General features: G+C 37.5%; 4 protein-coding genes across 4 annotated transcripts; 3 read left to right on the top strand and 1 right to left on the bottom strand.

The window, feature by feature from the left end:
* Positions 1-413: 413 nt before the first annotated feature.
* On the bottom strand, positions 414-3,332 carry LOC146581537 (uncharacterized). Its single transcript, XM_085249023.1, has 6 exons — positions 3,214-3,332; positions 2,351-2,695; positions 1,910-2,254; positions 1,601-1,720; positions 811-872; positions 414-536 (listed from the first exon to the last, which is right to left on the bottom strand). Exons 1-6 carry the CDS (start codon positions 3,254-3,256, stop codon positions 414-416), a joined length of 1,038 nt encoding a protein of 345 aa, XP_085105149.1. The 5' UTR covers positions 3,257-3,332.
* A 2,989-nt stretch (positions 3,333-6,321) lies between these two features.
* Positions 6,322-7,858, top strand: LOC146581536 (uncharacterized). Its single transcript, XM_085249012.1, has 6 exons — positions 6,322-6,328; positions 6,487-6,819; positions 6,928-7,266; positions 7,378-7,509; positions 7,602-7,630; positions 7,724-7,858. Exons 1-6 carry the CDS (start codon positions 6,322-6,324, stop codon positions 7,856-7,858), a joined length of 975 nt encoding a protein of 324 aa, XP_085105138.1.
* A 3,518-nt stretch (positions 7,859-11,376) lies between these two features.
* Positions 11,377-14,112, top strand: LOC146581535 (uncharacterized). The gene is made up of 6 exons (XM_085249002.1): positions 11,377-11,419; positions 11,555-11,881; positions 12,181-12,522; positions 12,683-12,811; positions 12,899-12,942; positions 14,002-14,112. The coding sequence occupies exons 1-6, from the start codon at positions 11,377-11,379 to the stop codon at positions 14,110-14,112; spliced, it is 996 nt and encodes a 331-aa protein (XP_085105128.1).
* A 5,715-nt stretch (positions 14,113-19,827) lies between these two features.
* On the top strand, positions 19,828-22,193 carry LOC146581534 (signal-regulatory protein beta-2-like). The gene is made up of 6 exons (XM_085246672.1): positions 19,828-19,899; positions 19,987-20,316; positions 20,585-20,932; positions 21,044-21,166; positions 21,244-21,287; positions 21,365-22,193. The coding sequence occupies exons 1-6, from the start codon at positions 19,857-19,859 to the stop codon at positions 21,488-21,490; spliced, it is 1,014 nt and encodes a 337-aa protein (XP_085102798.1). The 5' UTR covers positions 19,828-19,856; the 3' UTR covers positions 21,491-22,193.
* The last annotated feature ends 1,011 nt before the right edge of the window (positions 22,194-23,204 follow it).

Here is a 23,204-nt window from a genome sequence, read left to right as displayed (position 1 = left end):
CTGTCAGTGTACCCCAGGGCAGCTGTGGCTACAATGTAGCTGCCATCACCAGTGTGTGAATGGGTGAATGACTGAATGTAGTGTAAAGCGCTTTGGGGTCCTTAGGGACTGAGTAAAGTGCTATACAAATGCAGGCCATTTACCATTTACCATGACTGATTGGTGATCTGTCCAAGATGTGCTCTTCCTCTCACCCTATGGCAGCTGAAATAAGCTCCATCCCCCATGTGACCCTAAGCATAAGCATAAGCATATGGATATATACATGGAACTTAAGAAGACGTTCTCTCCCACATGAGCTGATCGGAGTCTTTAGATAATAAACAGTATTTGCATTGGGGAATGGTCTCCAAATATTAAACTTTTGTTAGCAAAAGTTAAAAAGGTCAGAGCATCTGGCTTCTGCCCTTGTCTTATACAGAGCGTCGCTGGTAGTCTTTAACATCAGTGTACACATAGTCTTGCAGTGACTCTCTCCTCTTCTTCCCTCTTTTTACACTTGTTGCAGAGAAATCCACCGATGAATAGTTCATAGGCTGAAATGACACATATTTCAGATTTGATGGGTGGAGAATCAGGATGAATTTAAATGAGATTACTGAGATTAGAATTATTAATAAGTTACATATTTAATTTAAGACTTTGCTGTTTACCTTGTAACTTTATTCCAGTTTATTATATAATGATATTGGAACACATTTAACAAAATGGCAAAACAAGATTATAATATATAACTTATATGCTGTGAGTATGATATTATGCATGTCCTCTCCACAAGACATACTGCAGCATGTCCAAAGGTATATTTACCAAAACTGCTTGAGCCACATTTGACACGTCCTGTCCAAAATGACTGGACGCATGCATTTCCCCTATAAAGAGAAAAGGTAAAGGAGTTTTGAATTTTTGAGTTTACATATGAGGAATATGGTTACAGCTGTCATGACACTGTTTTATTAAGGGCCACTTATAAACAGACAGAATGCATCTAGTGGTTGGGACCTGGATGTCACTGTCTGCAGGGCAGACCGAGTGGAGTGAGTGAGGTGAATCCAGGAGCAGACACAGGCAAGGAGATGGAAGTGAACTTTATACAAAAGGCGAGCCATTATTATGGCTGATACAAGGTGGCGTGACAAAACAACAAGGACAGTGGCTAAACTCAACTATAAACAACAATGACTATGACTGTGACGACTGTGACAACATGGTGGCAGGTAACACAGACGATGCAACCCTGAACACAGGAAGACGGAGGACTTAAATACACACGGGGCAATCAGGTGATTAGGGTTGCACCCTGTCTCCTGTCCTGTTTGTGACATTTTACTGACAGGCTTTTAGAAGGCAATAAAGTTCTTTTGGCTTAACTGGAATGATGTATTCACCGTGTAATGAAACACGTGAAATGTACTGTTTCTAAGTCCTTTGTGGATTCCTTACTTAGGGTTAGGAGAAATTTGCTGACCCAAGTTGGCAAGGTAACTTGCTAAGGATCTTTTCTATAACTGTTGGGAAGGTGGAGCAGTCCATATATATATATATATGTATATATGGGTGTGTGTGTGTATTTTGTGTGTGTGTGTATGTATTAACCTACCTCTGCAGTGCTCCTTTGTTGTGCTGCTTTGTTTTATGTAGAAAATAAGAAAGGCAATCACAGAAACACAGCAGGCCAGCAGTATTCCAAGAGCAAGGACAACAGGTTCTAATTCAGGTCCTGATTTTTATGGAAATTTATCATATTTATTTTATACAGACTATTGGGAGTTATGCTCGTGTATTCGAAATCAGTCTATAAGATATTGATACAAATATTGATTTACTGATGAAATGAGTAAAACAATTTTCTAAAAAAAAAGAAAAAGCAAGCTAGTTTCTGATTTAAATACCAATGTTCACTACATACGTGTCTCTACTTGAGTTCCATTACCAAACAGGATCTTTCCACATGTGACCACAGCACAATAGTAAGTCCCAGCATCAGAGGAGTTCTGTATCGTTTTGGACAGGCTGAAGACACAACTTCTCTTCACATCTTCAGTTCTGCTGTTCCTGTGAGTGTTAATGATGTTTAAATCAAATCCTTCTGGTCCAGCTCTCAACCAGTACACTGTGTGTTCATCTGAACACTGGACAGCAGTTTCTTTGTTCTTCGAGAGAAGCGAACAATTTAGTGTCACTGAGTGTCCCAGAAGAACCGATGCCCTCTGTGGACTTTGTTTCACGTAGACACATTTCTGGTTACTGTGATCTGTGAATCAGACAAATTCATAACATAAACTATTTTTAGTTAATTAAAAATTGAAGGTGATCAGTGAGACTGACAGATTAAAGAAAAAAAATGTACCATTCACAAACAAGAATGTTCCTCCACTGAATTTAGGAGAGTAATCTGTTCCAGTGTGACAGAAATATGTTGCTTCATGCTCTTTACTGACATTTCTGATAGTTAGAAAATACTGAGATGCCTTTTTTATAACTGTGAAACGAGAATCTTTGAATTCCTCAGAAATAGTGCTTTGGCCACGGATGACTTTGGCAACAGTTTGGACCATATGTCCAAGAGGCTGTTTATGCCAGTAGAAATATTTCATTTCCACCCCAGAGACATTACACACTAAAGTAACATTGTCACCAGGTTCAACAGCAGTCAAAGAAATCGGTGGAAGAAGGTCAGCAGCCAGAATCAGGGCTGTGAAAAAAGGAAAATAAGAACAGTTTCAACACTACAGGACAATATCAATGTAATTACCTGTAGAAACATTAGTACACAACTATGGCTAAGATACACAGCAAAATCTCCAGTGTTAAATTAACACTTTTGACAGTGTTATATGTTTAAAAGTAACCTAGTCAGTTTTGAAGATTAACAATGGCTAACACTGAGCAGTGCTGATTTTCTAACACTGGAAAATAACTCAAAATGTTAGAAATATTCCAGTGTTAGAAAATCAGCACTGCTCAGTGTTAGCCATTGTTAATCTTCAAAACTGACTAGGTTACTTTTAAACATATGATACTGTCAAAAGTGTTAATTTAACACTCAACAGTGTTGTATTTAACACTCAGAGGTGTGGACCCATATAGACACTCTCCAGTGTTAATTTAACACTGGAGATTTTGCTGTGTATATTTGAGTTTTCAGACATCGCACATTACAAACAGAAGATGTGCATCATGTCTTTCACACTGAAAAAGAAGTGCACTTACCTGGTGTAAAAAGCAGAATGAATACAGTCAGTTTTAAGGTCATTGTACTGCAGCACTCTTGCCTCGCGCTAATGTTCTCTCCTTGCCCAAATAGTCACACGGTGAGGAGTGTTTCTAAAGCACAAACAGGTCATTGGCGGAAATGTCAGAAATTGCCTTCTGCCTATTTAGTAAAAATACACATAGGTGTGTGTTAGAAGTTATCACTTCCTTTATTCTGGCTACTTAAAGAATGGCAGAGTTATTTTTTTCTCACAGTTTGCCCCACTAAGCGTTTCAACCCTCCTCGTCATTTAGAAGAATGCAGATTTTTGGTACTTCTGCATTTACTTTTCACACACAGACATTATACAGTCCATGTGCCAAAATCTAATACATTAGTTTAGAAAGAATTACCGTGTGAGAAATTGTTCCCTTTATTTCAAAGATTAAAAATGATTTCAAATTAGATATCTCATTTAATACTTACAGAAAAAAAAGAGGATTTCTCGAGCACTGTGAGCTACTTTGCATTTGTTCACTTGTGAGGTTGAAGAAAAGCGTCGAAGCTTCAGGGGACAATAAGAGGAAATGTATCCAAAACCACACATTCTCATCTCACACTTTCAAAAGGTGTATAGGCCACATATGTAAGTTTGTAAGTCTGAGTTCAGTCCTGTCTCTGTGTCAAGTTTATATGTGGGAGTCTGTGGGCTCAAATTGTGGTCATAAATATTTTGTACTTGTAAATCACAACTAGTTGTGAGTTGAGAGTTTTGTAACCTTGCACACCAAAATATCTGAAAATCATCTGTTTGTGTATTTGTAGAAGAAAAATTGTGTGTGTGTGTGTGTGTGTGTGTGTGTGTGTGTGTGTGTGTGTGTGTGTGTAAAAAATGATTTGTGTTTGTAAAACATATTTACAAATTATTTTTGTTAAGATCTGCTTACAGATACAAAGCAAAAAACTACCTATAAAACTCTGGACTCAAGTTCCCTGCTTATGGGTGAGTTTCAACTTGCAAGTATGAATTTTGACCCGATTTTTCTTCCTTTCAGCTGATTGGTCAGTGTCATGTCAATCACAAATTTAACAACCCAATCAGACAACAGGTGGGTTTGGCTGTCGGTGGGGTTCTTTACTGAGCTTCAGGTCCTGGTAGGGTAACACAGTTTGAAGTTGGAGGATCTCTACATGAGATATGACATGAGTAAGGTTTGAAAGGATAAAGTTGTCCTATACAAATTGTCAGAAATACCATTATTAATTTAGTATTACTTTAACACAAAGTCAGGGCAGACCTAGGACCATTGCTGTGAGTCACACTGCGCAGCATAAAGGCCCTTTCACATCAGACGTGGCATGTGCTGTGCTCACCGCTAACTAAGAGTGAAGGATCCAAAATTTGTTGTGCTGCCTGCTGAGCTCTGCTTGTATGTTGTTGTTTTGCAGCCGCTCTACGTGAACTAGATGCGCCTGCTCCTTGTCGTTTTAAAAACATGTATCTCTCTGACTTTATATCCTCTACAAGTGTTTGTGTGGTATTATGTTCAAATGTTTAATAAAAACATGTATCGCACAGAATGTTTTCCTTTGTGGATCAGACTTAGCTTGCTTGCTTATGTAATATTGTAGTCAAATGATGTCTTGGTTTTTTTTTCTGAAAACAAGGCTAACACCATCATAAATACTGAACTGAAAACAAAACTGAATGGAAAAAATGCTAAAGTTGTATACAGACAGTGTTTAACTTTTGAAGAACCAATGAGTACATGTTTTTAAAAGAAGCAAACCGTCAGTTAGTTAAAATCCTGAATACTCTAATACAGCGGTCCCCAACCCCCGGGCCTCGGACCGGTACCGGTCCGTGAGTCGTTTGGTACCGGGCCGCGAGAGTTGAGGCTCAGGTGTGAAATGTATGGTTTTCAGGGTTTTTATCGGTTTTCAGCGTTATTTTGTTATCGTTTTTATCATTTACTCAGTTTTCCTGGGTCTTTTCACGCGTGTTATGAATAAATTTTCTTTTTTTCGGTACCGGTACTAGTTTTATTTTGTTGTATTTATCCGCAACACCTTAAAGGCCGGTCCGTGAAAATATTGTCGGGCATAAACCGGTGCGTGGCGCAAAAAAGGTTGGGGACCGCTGCTCTAATACGTACATAAATCCCGGGACAAGGCATGAAACACTGTGACATTATTTATTTAACAGAGGCATACCCCTACTGCTTCCACAGGGATTAAAGAGCAAGTAGCAGCCGGGTAATGCTAATCAAATACACTTAGTTGATCATAAGCCACCTCTGTAAAAACAAAAGTTTGGAAAGTTTGGAGGTATTTTTTAGTGTGTGAACACAATGCCAAGGAAGACAGACAATCCCATCATTCTATAATGAAAAAGATTATTCACAATGTCCTGTGGATAGATGAAACCAAAGTCCAGATGTATCGTCATAATGCACAGTGTCACATTTGATGCATAACAAACACAATATATTAGAATGAGGTGAGGTTAACCTGAGCATTTTCGTTCAATTTTTGCTACATAAATCATGAAATTGTGTAATATACCATGAGTTGTTGTTCATCTGAGACTGTATTTAATACATTTTAGAAAATGGTAAGAAGAGAGTATTTATTATCTCATGATATACAAAAAGCTTGAAACTGAAAGACATTGAACTGATTCACATTACTGCAAGTTTGTCTTTGCTTTGTCAGACAAACATCTTTTATTTAGCTGAAAACTGTCTTATCTTATCTTTCTATAGACCTATTTTAGTTCATTTATTTAGTTTCAGCTGAAAACTTTCTAAATGTATATAATGAAAAGAGCTTTTCATGTTTAATGTGTTTGAATTAAACAACACTAAAGAAATACTAGCACCAATGACTAGCGGTGCTACTCATTGGTGTTGTTTCATGTGTTTATGTAGGAAATATAGTTGATATTTCCACTGTGGTAATATAGTGAATGAGAAAGCAAAGCAAGGCCAATCAGACTGATCTAAAATTGTTCCCTCCCACATTGCACGTCTATTTTAAAGCTGGTCATATCATCATATGCTCCAATGTAAATGTGTTTTAATAAGAAAATGATGGTCCTATTTTATTTCCTGCTGACAGCCAGAATGGGGGGTAAGTATGTATCAAAGACGTGTTGCAGTTATAATTAAAGTACCATGCATATGTTCTCACAGTAATTTAGCACGTGGCAGACAACAGTTTATCTTTCTTGTTTGTAATACTATTTGTTTACAAGTATCATAACTTTTTTTGTTTGTTTGTTTTTCCAGGTTGCTCAAATGATCACAATTTTGTGACAAAGACTGTTGATGTTGGACAAAATGTGACACTTTCGTGTATTCGCCAGTCAACACTTTTGCACCAGGAAACATTATTTTGGATCAGACTTGTTTCTGGAAACCAGTTTGAATTCTTGGGAGGAACATTCACCTTTGATTATGACGATGTTAACAATACGTCTCATATTACAGTAAAACAAGAACCTGGAACCTTTATTATGCAAATCAGTAAAACTAAACTAAGTGATACTGGTTTTTACTACTGCATAAAAGTCAGACAGCTTGCTATGACCTTTTTGGAGGGAACATTTCTGACAATCAAAGGTAAAAAAAAAAAAAGTCTATGTGCTTATGAGTCTAATTTTAAAATGTTCAGTTCAATGGCATCTCAATAAAGTTCATTTATTTATTTATGTTAATCTTTTTCAAAAGGTCCAGAACCTGATGTCATACAAATACGATCTTCTGATCGTATTCATTCAGGAGCCCAAGAGACTCTGCGGTGTTCAGTCCTCTCTAAGTATGAGAAGAAAACGTGTCCAGAAAATCCCAGTGTGTACTGGTTCAGAGCTGGATCAGAGAAATCCCATTCCATTTATGTTCATGGAAACAGTGGTGATGAATGTGGGAGTCCTGAAGCTCCCTCACAACGTAAATGTGTCTACAGCTTCTCAAGGAACGTCAGCTCCTCTGATCCTGGGCCTTACTACTGTGCTGTGGCCATATGTGGACAGATCATTTTTGGAAATGAATCAAAACTGGACATTAAAGGTAAATTTTACACTTCTGCACAACATACCCATGTGATCAATAAAATATATTTGTTTTAATTGATAATTTTACCAAAATAATCACAATTATTGGGTGATTATTTTTTTACAGCACTTGACATGTGGGATTTGCAGACGGCCAACACAGCTCTCTTTTTGTTATGTGCTGCTTTGGTTACAAGTCTGATGGTTATAGGTTTCCTCATCTATACCATCAAGAAAAACTCTTGTGATTGTTGGAATGGTAATAGACATTATTTATTTATTTGTTTGTTTGTTTGTTTTGTAATCAGCCTACAGCATCTTTCATCTTAAACGTCTCTGTCTTCCAAACAGGCAGTGATGGTGATCAGCAAGGTCAGCAGGTAAAACTGAAAAAATTAAAATGTTTTAATGTTTTAGCTACGTGTTTATAATTAACATTCCCATCTCATCATAAACTTCATCTATTTCCTCAGACAGAAGAGGACCTCATGGTTTATACTGTACCAGCTTTCAACAGGAGGAAAAATGGTAAAGTAGAGCGAAGGAATGAAAAAGTGACAGAGGGAGAAACAGTCTACAGTGATGTCAGTGTTTTAGCCATAAATTAACTATTTGTGTACTGAATAATGTATGCTCATTAGTACTATAGTTGTTCTGGAAAACTGGAATCTGTAGGACTTAACAGCATTGAGGCTTGATATCCCTTCTGAAGAATTTCTTTGTCATACTGAATACTATGCAGTTCCTCAAGTCTAACATCACACACATTTGTATTCTGTAGAAGTCCAGTTTTTGTGTGTGCTATTTTGTTTAAATGTGTTTGCTTGTTTGTTTGTTTTGGGGTTTTTTGGTTTGGGAAGAAGCTGTGATGCTCTTTGGTGGCTTCACATCCCTCTTTTGTCTAATGTTCGTTAATTACTAACACAATTATTAATAGTGTTAAATATTACTTAATGTGTGTTCCCTGCCTATGTGCCCTGTGAATTTCCCAACTATGGGACTAATAAAAGCTATTTTATATTATTAAAGTCAGCCCTCTGTTTGTACATATTATGTAACCCTCTGTTCCTCTTTGTGCAAGTGTCAGTTCATTCCTCATGTGCTGCTATGAGTTATTCTGCATGTTCTCCATTCATCCTGGTTCCTTGTTTTGTTTTGTCTGTTTCTCTTTGGACTCTGTTTAACTTTAGATTTATATTAGTTCTCATTTCTTTTTTTAAATACTCTGCAATGTGACTCTACATTTAGGTTTTTACTTCTTCCTCACAACTGTGGAACACAGAATTGACATCGCTGTGAAATATGACTACTCAAAATGGGTGACATGTGGACATTTTTACGTTGCATCACATTATAAAGAACTGCATTGCTTTGAAGGCTTAGACATCTTTATATTAAAGCTTAGAAAACATGGGGTGTTATGTAACCATTTGTCTTAACAGAAAATAATGTTCATTTACTTTACAATTAAATTATTTTACTTACATGGTATTGGAAAAAACAAAAAATGAACTACCATCAAAGAAACACAGTAAGGCTACACTAGATTATATACTTTAACACAAAGTTAACTTCATGTGCCAGATTGTTGATGGTTGTTTCAGTTAAAATGAATTAAAATGATAATTGTAAAAAAAACAAAACAAACTGCAGATGTGACAGCAAATGGCAATGTGTAATGTCAGGACCCGGAAACATTTTAATAGTTCTCTTAGTTTTTAATATGCAAGTATGTGAAGGTTGTGCAAGTCAAGCATGAGAACAGAGTCACGGCAGATGTGTGAGCAGTGACAGAGAAATAGTAGAAATGAGAAGTGCAAGGCATAAGTTGTGAAGGTGGATGAGTTCAAACACCTAGGGTCAATCTTCCAAAGCAATAGAGAGTGCACAACAGAGCTGAAGAACAGAGTGTAGGCAGGGTGGAGTGGGCGGAGGGAAGTGTCTGGGGTGATTTGTGGCATAATGATAGCAGCAGGGTGGAGTGGGTGGAGCTTACTTTTGAGTGGTTTGAAGGAGGACAAGCAGAGGTTTGACAGAAGAGGATGCCAGACAATCATGATATGCATGATAGTCGGATAGAAGTCACCAGTCCAATAAGAAATCCCGATCGGAGATAGAAATGTGTATTCTAATGGTTAAATTTGTGAAAGAGAAAAGCGAGAGAACGTGAAAGGTCAAAAACTAAAGATGGGCATATCCATTTTGACATTGCTTATTAGACAGTGTAATCCATTTTGAAGCATTAGTACTACAACCAAGAGAGAAGCCATTTTGACGCCATAGAAAACAATGTTAAGCAACAATTTTGCGATGCTACATGTTTTCTTCACACACATTTTGACATGAAGGTTTCTATATCAAGAACCAGAGTTAGTGCAGCTCAATGACTGATACACGGATATACAGAGGACTGTAGATAAAAGATGAATAATTACTTCAGTGGGTTGGGGATGGAATATTGAACTGTGGCAGAGGGAACACTTACATGAGAGGAGAATGGGGTGGATTAATGGGTATGCAGCACATTAGAACCAACCTCCGGGCCACGGACCGGTACTGATCTAGAAATTCAAAACTCATTAAGATTTGAACTATGGACACTGCTGCTTTGGGCATGCTCGTTAACTGCGTAAACACTTGGCTATACTCATTCATTTTTACAATATATTCGGTAAGTCTTGTTGTAATACCCAGTGTTTTGAAGTTGATGCAAGTGTGTTTAGGTCTCCAAACAGCTGTGTCTGCAAATTTTCCTCCCCCAGATAAGATTTGTGAAAAAAGTTATTTGTGTAAAATGTTATTATAACTTATAACATATTGTAACATTAAGCAACCTCTAATGATATGGAAAAATGTATTCCTGTGTTTTTGCTTTTACAGAAGTCAGAGAATGGAAATCCTGGTAGCCATGAAAAGCCAAGAACACTGCCTTTCCAAAACTGTAAAATGCTCTGTGTTTCATGTTTAGCTGTGTGACAGGCAGACTGTAGGACACAAATGCAGGACTCGAGACACAGAAGGATAAACTAAAGGACGTAGCTTTATTTTGCTGTACAAAACTCAACACTAAATACAAGAGAACTAAACCAGAAATTAGAGACATGAAACTCTAACTAGAAAACTAAAAAAAAACTCAACCAGCAACAGAAAACTAGGTATTTACCAGAAGCACGGAGGAAACTCACAGCAAGGCAACAACAGGCAGAGGGACACACCGAGAGATAACAAGGGAATGAGATACAGGAGGAGAGCACAGCTGGGAGTAAGGAGTAATCACACATAACGAGACGGGAAGGAAGAAAAACTGGAAACATTAACAAATGATGCAAGACTGTCAAAGTAAAACAGGAAACCAAGACATTCACAAAGACACAGACTTGACACTGAGACACGGAGATGTGACTAAATGGAGAACTGGATGCATGACCCTGGAGCAGAGAGACAAGAGAAACAAAGTGAGAAACATGGAACACAGAAGAATGAGACAGAACTAAACATACACGATAGACTACACAGGGAGGCACAAATGAGAACAGATTAAATGAACAAGAAGTCACAACCAGAAATACAAATGATTAAAGCAGGAAGAACGAGGAAACTAAACAATAGTAAAATGCAAAAATAAGAAAACTGGAAACACTGAGTCATAGAACCAGCAAGGTGACACGATGGGAACCCAAGTCCCACTAAGTAGGTTTGGTTTCTAAAAACACCAAGTAGCTATTGTCTAAACTTCACAGTACTCAGTGAGTCAATACAAAAATATTCCAGATAAGACTCAAACCTCAGTCTTCTGAGTGAAAGTCAGGTGTGTTCATACAACTGCTCCTCTACATCCTATTGTAAACTTTTAAGACACTGCAGGGAAAGTTGAAGTAAAATTTTGTCTCTAACAAAAACTACAAAAGGCTTATGTTATATTTAAAAAAAAGTGAGAAGCCGGATAAAGAAAAAGGCAATTTGCTCATCAAAGACCTGGATAAGACCCATGTGACAGGAACTGCACTTGAATATTTATTCTGTGATAACCAATCAGATGCATTTGACAGTGTGGTGTAAAAGGTCCATGTTACCCCCTACACTGACTGAAATTTCTACAAGGTCACTAAAAAGAGAGAATACCAACATGAATGCGTTGTGGGTCATACTGCTTCTTCTTCATCGAGGATGTAAGTGCTTTATTATTTTATTAACGTTATTTTCAACATATAAGTACGTTGGCTTTATCGTTCACTTTTACCTGGTGCTTTCCTGCATCATTGTGACTTAATGTTTTAGATTTTGTATGTTTTCTTTCATATTAGACACACTTATTCCAGTAACTACAGTTCAACTCGGTGAACCTGCAACTTTGCTGTGTGACCTGCCTAAGACCGAGTACAGCCGTAGAGTCGACTGGTACAAGCAGAGTCCTGGAGACTCTCTGCAAAGAATTTGGACAGTGAAGGATTCTGCAGAACCTGCCTTTGCACCTGAGTTCAAAAACTCAAAATGGGATGTTAATTATGACAAGAATCTGGCCAACCTGACCATTTTGAGGACAAGACAAGAGGACGAGGGAATCTATCACTGTGGATTCACAGCGTGGCTCCAAGATACCAAATGGACTGCGACATATTTGTTAGTAAAAGGTAAAAATGTGATTCTTCTATAACATTTTGCTTCAGCAACTAAAACTTTATCACATAAATACTAAAGATAATAATTTATCAATGAGCATGTTTAGAAAAAAAAATCACTAAACTTTCAATTTAAATATTTTCAAATATTATTAAATTTACCTTTAAGATACATTTGATTTGGGGTTTTTTATGTTTCCAGTGATCCTTAAGTGAAATATATCTTTTAAGTAACACATGTTGAAACTATTGTTCTATTTTTCTTTCAGTATTCTTTATAATCACATTTGTTAATATATTTATTTTGACAGGAAACACCCAGAGAACATCGAACTATTCTGTTGTTCAAAAGAAAATAGCCCCTCCAGGAGGCTCAGTCACTCTTCATTGTTCACTCCTCTCTAATTTTGATAACAAGACATGTTCCGGAGGTCTCAGTATGTTCTGGTTTAGACAAGGATCAAATCCATCTCATCCTAGCATCATCTACACTGATGGAAACAGACATCATGAATGTGGGAGTAACTCTGCGACTCAGCAGAGTTGTGTTTATCAGTTCAATAAAAGTATTAGCTCCTCAGAAGAAGGGACTTACTATTGTGCTGTGGCCACATGTGGGAAGATATTGTTTGGAAAAGGAACTAAACTTCAAGGTACTGGTTTCATTTATCTGTTTCTTAGAATATCAGAAAAATAAGTGCCTTTTGTTTCACGTTCATAGTGATTTCATAGAAGGTAAAATTTAAAAAAGGTAATTTTGTAATTTATATTGTCCTTAAATTTATTTTTGTTGTTTTTTTACCTTTAATTTAGTTCCTGGGTGCAGCGTGTGGTCACAGAGTGCCACTACAGTTATTTTTCTGCTATGTCCCATCTTGGTTCTGATTGTTGTTGCTTTCCTCGCTTACGCAATCAAGAAAACCAACAGTGATTATTGCAAAGGTAATCAAAGTTCATAGCTGTCTGTGAAGTTAACAAAATGGATGAATGTTACATTTCTAATAATTATTTATATGTTCTATATTCAAGCTACTATCCTGGAGAAAAACTCTGGTGATTTCAAAAGACAACAGGTAAAGTAAATAATGGTACATCGGTCATGTTGTGTTTATTTTGTGTTAAACAATTTTTCATTAGGACTCACAAAAGCTGAGCTAATATGCCTTGAATTCATATTCTAAAAAACATAATTTGTGCATTACTTTGACAATAAGCAATAATCAGATGAAACATTACAGACTGCTTTGGGCCAAAGTTACCATGGACATTTGCTGTGAAACAATTCAAATTTTTTATACAGTCACAGAAGGTAACACTTGCTGTGTTCCCTGTCAAAACTCTAACGGAAATATTTTATTTTTGTATGGAGGAAATTTCCCCCAAACTGCACTTGCGTCTGACAGATGAGTGGATGGCGCTCGACACACTCCAATTATCTTTGTAAATCTGTCTCCCTTCCAAGTTGGTCAAATTTACCACTATGGTTTTGATGGACTCTGTTCAAAGCAGAATTTGACATCACCAATCCAGGATATGGCATATTTTTAGGTCCTGCGGTCATCCTGATGACCTTCTCAGCTGAAGGCCCAATTTAATTCTCAGGTGTTGATACGTTTCCATTCTTTGACTTAAATGCGATGGCCTCATCATGGCCTTCCTCTTCATCACTGAATTGCTCCTCATCTGTCATTTCTTGTTCTGGATTATATTCCATGACATCTTCAGCTTCTGACACTTGCTCCTTTAATCCATCCTTACTGCCAGTGTCGTGGCCTCTTTCCTAATCACCTGTCTAGTAATCAAATACGTAATAAAGAGCCGCCCTCAGGGTATATCGACCTGGCATGATGCTGTCACACAGTGACCTGTGAGCATTAAATACCCAACCTATGAGAAAAAGTTAGATACTACTGAAACAATGTTTGTGCTCATATGTGCATGCATTATACATATGGATCAGTGCGTATGTATGTTCATCTTACAAAAGGGGGTGTAACTGAATGCTTGGTCATTTTTGACCAGGAACACCAAGAGTGTACAAATGTTGAATAAAGCGTAAAAAAGTGTTTAGTGTGTGTGCATTACTAGTTTTTCTGGTTTTGATGTTTCTAATATTTTTTTTATTTTTCCAGGAAAAGGACACATCAGTGTTTTCTGCTGTCATCTTTACTGTGATACAAGATAAAAAGAACATAAAGGCCGTGAAGAGGCAGCAGATTTCCATGAATTTTGGACCGGATTAGATCTGTTTCCCATGCTTACCCCCATAACACTGAGGATGTTTCCTTAGAGCCAATGGACTTTAATTTTATTTTATTTTTGTATTTCATTTTTTTTTGTTCTGTTCCTGTTAATAATAACATGTTCAGTCAATCACCAGTAAGCTTATTGCATCATCATTAACTATCTCCAAAATAACCTTAATTTAAAAAACAAAACAAAACAGGGGTCCCAAGCGTCTGTTAAAGGACTGCTGCTCTGGCCTTTTTCTGCCTATACAGAGGATTGATGATGCTAATCTGACAGAAAACCTGCAGTGTCCACAGTCTGCTAGTGACTCTCCTCTCTTTTTTTTCTTTGATTCTTTTACTTTTGTTGTGGAGCAACTAAAAGCTGCATAGTTCATAGCCTGAAATGACATATATGTTTGAATTTATATCATTAATAGCAGGCAGAGTGAGTTCAGTGCAAGTGTGTAGAATTATACTCTTCTTTAATGACATAGTCTTACTTGAGTATAAGATTAAAAAAAAATTCTTGGCATTGTAGTTTTGTTTCAACTTATAGCTTAGCGCTACTTTTCTTCTGGCCAGAGCGTGGAGTTTTGTGTTTGTAATTTAGCCTTGGTCAGTTTGCTTATTATTCACTTCTGTTAACCTTAATGGTATAAATCTATTGTAAATATTAATTATAAATAAATTCATTGTTTGTAAAGTTATCTTCTTCTTTGCTTAGCAGCACAATAAAAAATGTAGCCAAAACCACAAAGGTAGGTCTGTTTGATAGAGCACTGATACTGGTGTGAATTGTCGCTGAGACGGTGTTAAATTTTTTGCTGCTTAGAAAAGAAAACAAGCAAATAAACAAGCAAAAAACACTAGAATCTGAGCTATAAGTGTCTTTATATTCTATCTTTTTATGTCTTATGCTTGTAGTGAATGCCCCTTTGCATGTCAAAAGAAAAGAGCAAGCAAAGCCACATTCATCAGATACACTGACAGACAAACGTTGTAATGGCCAATTTCTCTGCCTCTTGAACAAACACTGAATCTGTTCACTCACAACAGATATCACTGTGAGCTTTCTCCCTAGATAAAATGCAAGACGAGCCTTAAGGCACTTAAACAGACTAGTTATAAAAAACAAATAGAACTGATCATTTCAGCTACGTTAATGTGCTTATTATATTTTTTAAAGTGTCTTTTAAAAAAGAAAATCAACCACAAAAACTGTAACTGTTGTATATCTGCAGACACAGACTGTGATCAAGAACTGCAGCATGACTAAGCAGGTCTCTGTGTGTGCCTTCCTCAAACATGCTCTAACAGCTCCTTGTATTGATGTAAAAGCTAAGCGTAGTTACTATTATAGTGCCGTTCCACTTTTCTTTTAAAAATACATAAAGTGCTACTAGACCAGCTCTTTGAAACCAAAAAGAAAACAGGAAGAAAAGTCCAAACACAGCAATGCTGCTTCTGTGCATCAACTCTGTTTATCTTCATCTTTGCATCCGTCATGTACAAATAGTTTTGTGCACAGAAACAAAATACTTATTACAACATGGGAGATGATAGACATAAGAGTCTGAGCCTTTATTCAGTCTTTATTTATATTATTTAAAGTATATTTTCAGTTGTTACATTTCTTGTTTGCAGCTGTCTCTACATTTGTAAGCATAGGCTGGACACAGGACTGTCTCAGGAAATTGCAGGTTATTACTTGATTGAACTGTCTTATTGTCAAGCAGCAAGTGTAGTTAGACTAGCTCTTTAAATATTTTCTCTTTTTCTTTCGTCATTCAAATGATTGAACATTTTCTTTCTTCTGTCTTTGTAAATTTACCTAAATCTTCCACTGTGTGTACAGATATACAGATTGAAGTCTCAGCTCGTTTATTCACGTTCTCCTATGATTCACATCACATTGCTCTATCACTACATACATTGGTACATATGTTTCAATTACACCAGAAGCTTCCAGGTCAGTTTGTTTATGTTGCACTGTGAGAGTGGTGCTCTGAAGTGAGAGTAGAGGATGGAGAGTGTAACCACAACCACCTCCTCAGCTCTGTATACTAGTGCATCTCTTCCTGCTTAAGTAACGGACAAGCAGGCTGGGTTTGTCATCACTGCTCTTTGCACAATGACAACGTTCAAGTGACAGTAAAGTTGAAAATGTAATCTTAATATCGTGGTCAAGTGCATTATAAAACAGCAAAAATTGTAAAGCATTCAGGCAGGGGAGATTAAGCTTGTTATACTGTAAAATCTCTGTGTTCTGTACTTCTCTGTAATCTCTGTCTCCCCTGTCATGTCTTCTTGTCTCAGTGTCAAGTCCATGTCTCTGGGCCAGTCTCATGTTTCCTGTTTACCTTTTGTAGTCTCATATCTTATGTTCGTTTATTCAGTTTTGCTTCCTCCGCATCTCATTGTGTTTGATTTCTCCCAGCTGTGTTCCCCATGTGTTTCTCCTTCCCTTGTTACTCCTCTGTGTATTTAAGCCTGTGTTTTCCTCTGCTTGTTGTCGTGTCATCCCATGTGCTTCTTTAATTGCCTTTGGTAACCTAAATCTTAGTAGTTGCTGCTTATAATTGGAATGTGCTCAATAGAATAACGGAGAGGATCCCCTACTAAAAATCGGGTTAGGATTATTTTCTGTCTCATTGTTATTATACACATATTGCTGTTGGGTGGTTTAAAAATCTGATTATTTTTGTAGACTAGAGAAACAGATTTTCCAAACATTTATGTGTTAACTATTTACTAAGATAATATGACAATGCAGTTTAAAAATATTGTCTGAGTTATCGGTATTAGTCTTTACAAATTACAGCATCTGTAAGATGTGTCATGGCTGCAGTCCTCGCTGAGTGACCTGCCGCAGCCATTTCCCCGTCCCTCGTTTCCCGTGTGCGAGCTGGTGTGTGTGTGTGTGTGGGGGGGGGGGGGTGGGGGGTGGGGGGAGAGGTGCGGCGGTTTTATGGAGATGTCAGGTTCAGGGAGTTTCCCACTGCCAAGCCAGCCACACTTGAAAGTTACTGACACTTAGCTGTTGCCGATCAACCCCATGTGAAGAGTTATTTAACAGCTGAGCTGAGCTTCAGTCGAAGCTGGATCGTTGAGAGTCATCAACAAGTGTATGACAGAGTTTCAGAGTGGAGTTGGCAGGTACTCATCGTTTGCTTGTTTAGTTTGCAGACACAAGTGGAGGGAGTTGAGCACTTTTGTACATAAACACCACTCACCATGGACACAGTAGACGTCACAGCAGGGGAACGGAGAGTGAGCACGAAAGGGGAAAAGGAACTCACACATAGAGGACTGTTGCACTTTTCGTCAGTGTTGTTTCACTGTAAATAAAATCCCTAATTCTGCAGAGAGAGCCCTGCGTTTGTGTCCTGTATCCACACCACCACACTTGACAAGATGGCTATATCCACTGTCATGCCACCTGTTGGTTTGTGCTTTTACTGCGGTGAAGGCTCAACTTGAACATGTTGGCTATATTGGCCACCATATCACTGTATGGTGATTATGGTAGCCATGCCATAAATACCCTGTTTGATTTTGCTACAAATAAACAAGATTATGAAATTAGCCTTTTTAAGATCCATCAATCCGTTTTCTTCCACTTAGTTACTTCAGGGTGACAGGAGGCTGGCTGTCACAGGGCAAGTGGTGGAGTAAACCCTGGAGAGGTTGCCAGTTTTTAGCTGTGTCCCAATTCAGGGTCTGCACGCTTGAAGTACGCGCACTACGCGCACTACGTACGGTGCGTACTATAAGTACGAGAAGTGCGGAAGTGAGAGGCTTGTGAAATGGGACGGTATACGCTTCGTCGCGCTGTTCAGGTTGGCTAGCAACCATGATACTAACCGTGAGACACGTTACATACAGCTTTGTTTGACAGAAATGAAGGAGAAAAATGTTTTGTAAGTCATTCATTTTTGTCATGACATCACTTTGATTAGTTGAGTATCTGAGGCTGAGACCACGGGACTGTAAAACATGATTGTTGGGCTTCATTTCTGTGCTGAACAGTCATTTAAGATTAGCTAGTAAATAACAATTAGTTAATGTTGTTCACGAGACTAAAGCAATCTCACTGTGGTAATGTAAATATAATATGGCCAATATTATATTATTGTCAGATTATTATGATATATATATATACACACATATCACTGACTTTCAGCTTGTTGTGTTTGTGGATATATGACTGACTTTAATAATTAAACATTCGCACATAAATAAGTGACGTCATATTCAGTACTTTTGACAGTTCACTCTTCGGCCGCTCCATCTTATTAGGGAAATTCCATATACATACATGTCAATTTCAAGACTCAACCCCATCATTTAATTTGTTTTTGATTGAAATTGAATATTACTCGAACTCTCTTAAATTAACTTCCAATATAAAAGGTTTATCCTCGATTGAAATTCATTCAGAAATGTGTAACGAATGAGCTGTCACAACTTTCAAATACAAAGTTGTTATAAAGTCTGTCACATTCCCCCCCCCCCCTTTTTTTCTTTTTTTCTTTTTTATCCTTTATTTATTTATCCTTCTTATTTCATTGTACTGTATATTGTTACTCTTATTTGCCTTGTATGTCTACTGTACAAATTGAACTGGAATGACTGACTGTTCGCTTTATAATTTCAATAAAGTTTTGAAAAAAAAAAACAACCTCTTCGGCCGCTCCCTTCTGCCGTATTTTGCGGCAAAATTATCCACACCCACCGCCGCGCTATGAATTGTGGGATATATGGGACCACGAAGCGTGCACCGGACCACGCTTGAAATTTGGGGAAATCGACGGCGCATTTGGAGTATGCATTTGAAGTACACTTCGAATTGGGACAGCCGTCGTCGCGTGGTGGTGACGTAACCGCACTTAAAATGCGTACTTAAAGCGTGCAGTCTCTTAATTGGGACACAGCCTTTTACATGGGTGACAGGGAGACAACCACTCATTATCACACTGACACGTGTTACTGAATTTAGAATGACCAATTAACCTAACACCATTCATGTCTTTGGATTGGAGGATGAAGCAAGAGTATCCAGAGAGGGCATGCAGATATAGGCCCCAACCTATATTTGAAACCCAAAACCTATTTCATGTCAGGCAGAAGTACTAATCACCAAAGTACCCAACATCTGAAGACTTTAGACTGATTAGTAAGATGGAGTTATGTGATCTAATATGATTAATAAAAAAAGATCTATGCATTTGTTTTCATATTTTCACAGAATTACAAAGAATACAGTCTAGCTGTGGGACTTCACAAAAAGAATAATTTGTGCAATATGTGATTGACCAATTGTAAAGTAAGCAACCTCTGACATCTGTATGAATAAATGCATATAAAATCTTTGCTTGTGTCTTCAGCGCACAGTAACTCAGGTAACATAAAAAACAGAACTTTCTGAGGGGTTTTAAGTATAAAAAGCTCCTTTTAAATCCAGCATCTAACTTGGTTTTACTGGCTAAAGCTAACCAAGCAGAAATGGAACAATGATGAAACACAACATTCAATAGAAAATGAATTAGATTATAATTTAAATGAGTGACTGAATGAGAAACATTTAATTTGCTCTTCAAATACGTGGATGCAACCAATGTAAGAGGGAGAGCTCTTGAATCTGTATTCAGAGATAACCAATCAGATCTATTTGAAGGGTGACATAAAGGGCCCATGTTTCAATGCCTCCCACAGTCAGTCAAGCACCTAAGTCCATAACACAAGGCCTTTACAAGATGATCAGATTATGGATTGCACTGCTCTTTGTTAATCGAGGATGTAAGTGTTTATACAATTTTTTCCCACACATGTAAGCTGTTTCCTGCATTGCTTTGTCTGACTTTTAGATTTTCGTTTTCTATTTAGCTGCACTCGTTCCAGTAACTACAGCTCACCTCGGGGGACCTGTAACCTTCACATGTGTTCTACCCAAGACTGAGACTGGCCGCAGAGACATCCACTGGCATAAGCAGAGTCTTGGAGACACTCTGAAAATAATATGGACACTAAAGGAATCTGCAACACCTAGGTTTGCACCTGAATTTGATAACTCAAGATGGGAGGCTGATTATGATAAAAATGTTAGCAACCTGACGATTTTGAGAACAAATCAAGAGGATGAGGGAATCTATCACTGTGGGTTCACAGAGTGGCTCCAAGATACTACATGGACGGGGACATATTTGTTAGTAAAAGGTAATAATGTGATTTCCTTTCATGCAATTTTAAGATGTTAGAAATGCACTTCATAAATGTTAAGAAATGTTATCTCTAAGTACGATTTTTCTTTCCCAGTTGGACATCATCTATATTTCTCAAATTTCTGTATAAATCCAAATGCATCTAAATATATTCATTGTAATCGTTAGACTGAATGTTACAGCTAAAGTTATATTTGAAATATATATATATATACAAATTTTCTTTGTAGTATCATTTGTTAATGCGGTTTCATATTCCAAAGGAAACACCCAGAGGATATCAAACTATACCGTTGTTCAGGAGAAGACCACCCGTCTAGGAGACTCAGTGACTCTCCAATGTTCAGTTCTCTCCAGCTCAGTTAATAAGACATGTCCAGGGGGTCTTGAGGTATTCTGGTTCAAAGAAGGATCACATAGATCTCATCCTAGTATTATCTATACTAATGGAAACGGACATCATGAATGTGAGAAAAGATCAGAGACTGAAAAGAGCTGTGCGTATCGCTTCTCTAAGAACATCAGCTCCTCTGATGCTGGGACTTACTACTGTGCTGTTGCCACATGTGGGGAGATATTGTATGGAAAAGGAACTAAACTGGACATTCAAGGTACCAGTTTCTCTCTCAGCTTCTCTTTCTGTCTATTGTTTAGAAAATCAGAAAAATAAGTGATTGTGTAACTTTAATTTTGTCATATATTTATTTTTAATATTGTCCCAGGGTGCAGCGTGTGGTCACAGAGTGCCACAACAGTTATTTTTCTGCTGTGTCCTGTACTGGTTCTGATTGTTATTGCTGTCCTCGCTTACACAATCAAGAAAACCAACAGTGATTATTGCAAAGGTAGTTGGAGTTATTCAGAGTTCTAGATGTTATGAATCTTACATTTGCATTAATTACTTATATGTCCTATATTCAAGCTGCTGTCCTGGAGAAAAACTTTGGTGATTTGAAAAGCCAACAGGTAAAGTACCTAATGGTAGAGTGTGTTAGATTTTCAAGTTTTAATGTTTATAATATTTTTGTCTTGTATTTTCCCAGAAAAAGGACACATTGATGTTTTCTGCTGTTGTGTTTACGATGATGAAGGCTGACAAATACAAAAGACAGGATGCAGTGAAGCGGCAGCAGATCTACATGGCTGTCAAGGCTTTTGGACTGGATTAGATCTGTTTACCACCCCATCATCCCTTTATGTCATATAACATTGTGGATATTTGCTTAAAGCGAATGAGCTATAATGTGTTGCTGTTCTATACCTCTATCTATAAAAATGTGACCGCATGCATACTGCAACATTTCTAGTGCAGTCTTATGATGAGTTTTTATTTCTTTTTTCTCATTTCATTTAAGTCTATATTGAAACCAGTACTTAAGAAATCAGTGCAAAACAGACATTACTGAAGCTGATTACACCATGACTGAAAAGTCAAAGTAGTTAAAGTGCATACCACATGGATGCTCGCATCATTCCCCTGCTGTCTTCCCATTCTGTTAAAAATAAAAAGTGACTGGAAAAGGCGAGTTCAACTGGAAAACCTGATATGTTTGAATTTATGTCATTAACATCAGGTAAAGTGAAACTAGTGCAAAGTTGTAATGTTATGCTTTTCTTTAACAATATATTCCAACATTTTTCAACAGATTTTGAAAAATGTAAGAATTTTTTTAGCCAGGAGTGCTGGCTTTAATTATTTCTTTGAATTGTTCTTTTTCCAGGGTGAAATGATTGTGCAGCATGGATTTTTAATGACTTTCATGCTGTCCTCCCAGGAGCCCAGCATGAGTAGAAGTCTCTTTTTTCCTCTTGTACTTTCCCATTGTAGTGTATATTTCAGTGGGTTTTTTTTCTGTAACGCTACCGATCTCCGACCTGTATCCCCATATCCCCATGTGATGTCTGTGTTGTGTGTGGTCGGGGGGCAGGGGTCCTATTTCACTGCAGGGGAACCTGCACGTGGCGAATAAAGCCTTGCTTGATTGATTCTTAAATATTTTTGTTTTATTACCTAAATCTTTCTACTGTCTGTACAAATATTTCAGTCTTGAATTTGAGATGCAGCATTTTATTTGCTTTTTGGGTTTTCTGTCACTTTGGCACATATATCTCTGTTGAGGAAGAAGCTTTCAGGTCAGTGTGTTTATGTGACACCTCCAGATCGGTGTGTGTTTTGTGACACAGTGAGAGTGGCGCTCTGAAGTAAGCGTAGAGGATAGAGAGTGTGACCACAACCATTACTGGTGCAACTGTATCTTACCGCTTAAATAACTGACAAGCAGACTGGGTGGGTTGTCTCTGATAATGTAGAGTTTGTAACTGTCCTTTGTAAGGAAAAAGATCAAATGACAAGATTTCGAGTATTTTAATATTTTGATCAAGTGCAATAAAAAGCAGAAACGACAGAAATGAAAAATGTCGCAAAGTATTTCAGGCAGACCAGTTTTAGGTTTTTGATACAGTAAATCCTACAATTACATAAAATGCAGTCCACTCGTTACCTTTTTTTTTTTTTTAAATTTACCCTCTCCATTGGTCTTCCAGTTCAGTTCGTTGTTGAAGTGGACATTCAGGTGAGGACTCCTCCCTGACGTCAGCATCCTGTTCCAGGATGACAAGGGCTTTATAATAGTACTCTTCTCTTTGAAGTTGAACATTAATCCTTTGATTTTATCCCTGTGTAGAATTAAATGATTTCTCTCAAGGCACACCCCAAAATATTCCTCTAATGTTCGGCATTCCTCCACCTGGCTGTCAGTTATACAGCACTGCAGGATCGTCTATAGGGAAAATGACCTAGAATTGTTTTGAAGTATGTAGAAGACAAACAGAAATGGAACCAATACTGAGTTTGTTGACCAATATATATAAGATAATAAGAGA

Source organism: Mchenga conophoros, linkage group LG2 (assembly GCF_057382185.1).
Source record: "Mchenga conophoros isolate Kocher_MC1m ecotype Shallow Benthic linkage group LG2, M_conophoros_male_GT1.1, whole genome shotgun sequence".
Taxonomy (NCBI): Eukaryota; Metazoa; Chordata; class Actinopteri; order Cichliformes; family Cichlidae; genus Mchenga; species Mchenga conophoros.
Note: the sequence above shows the minus strand (reverse complement) of the source record. Positions and strands in the feature narration are given on the sequence as shown.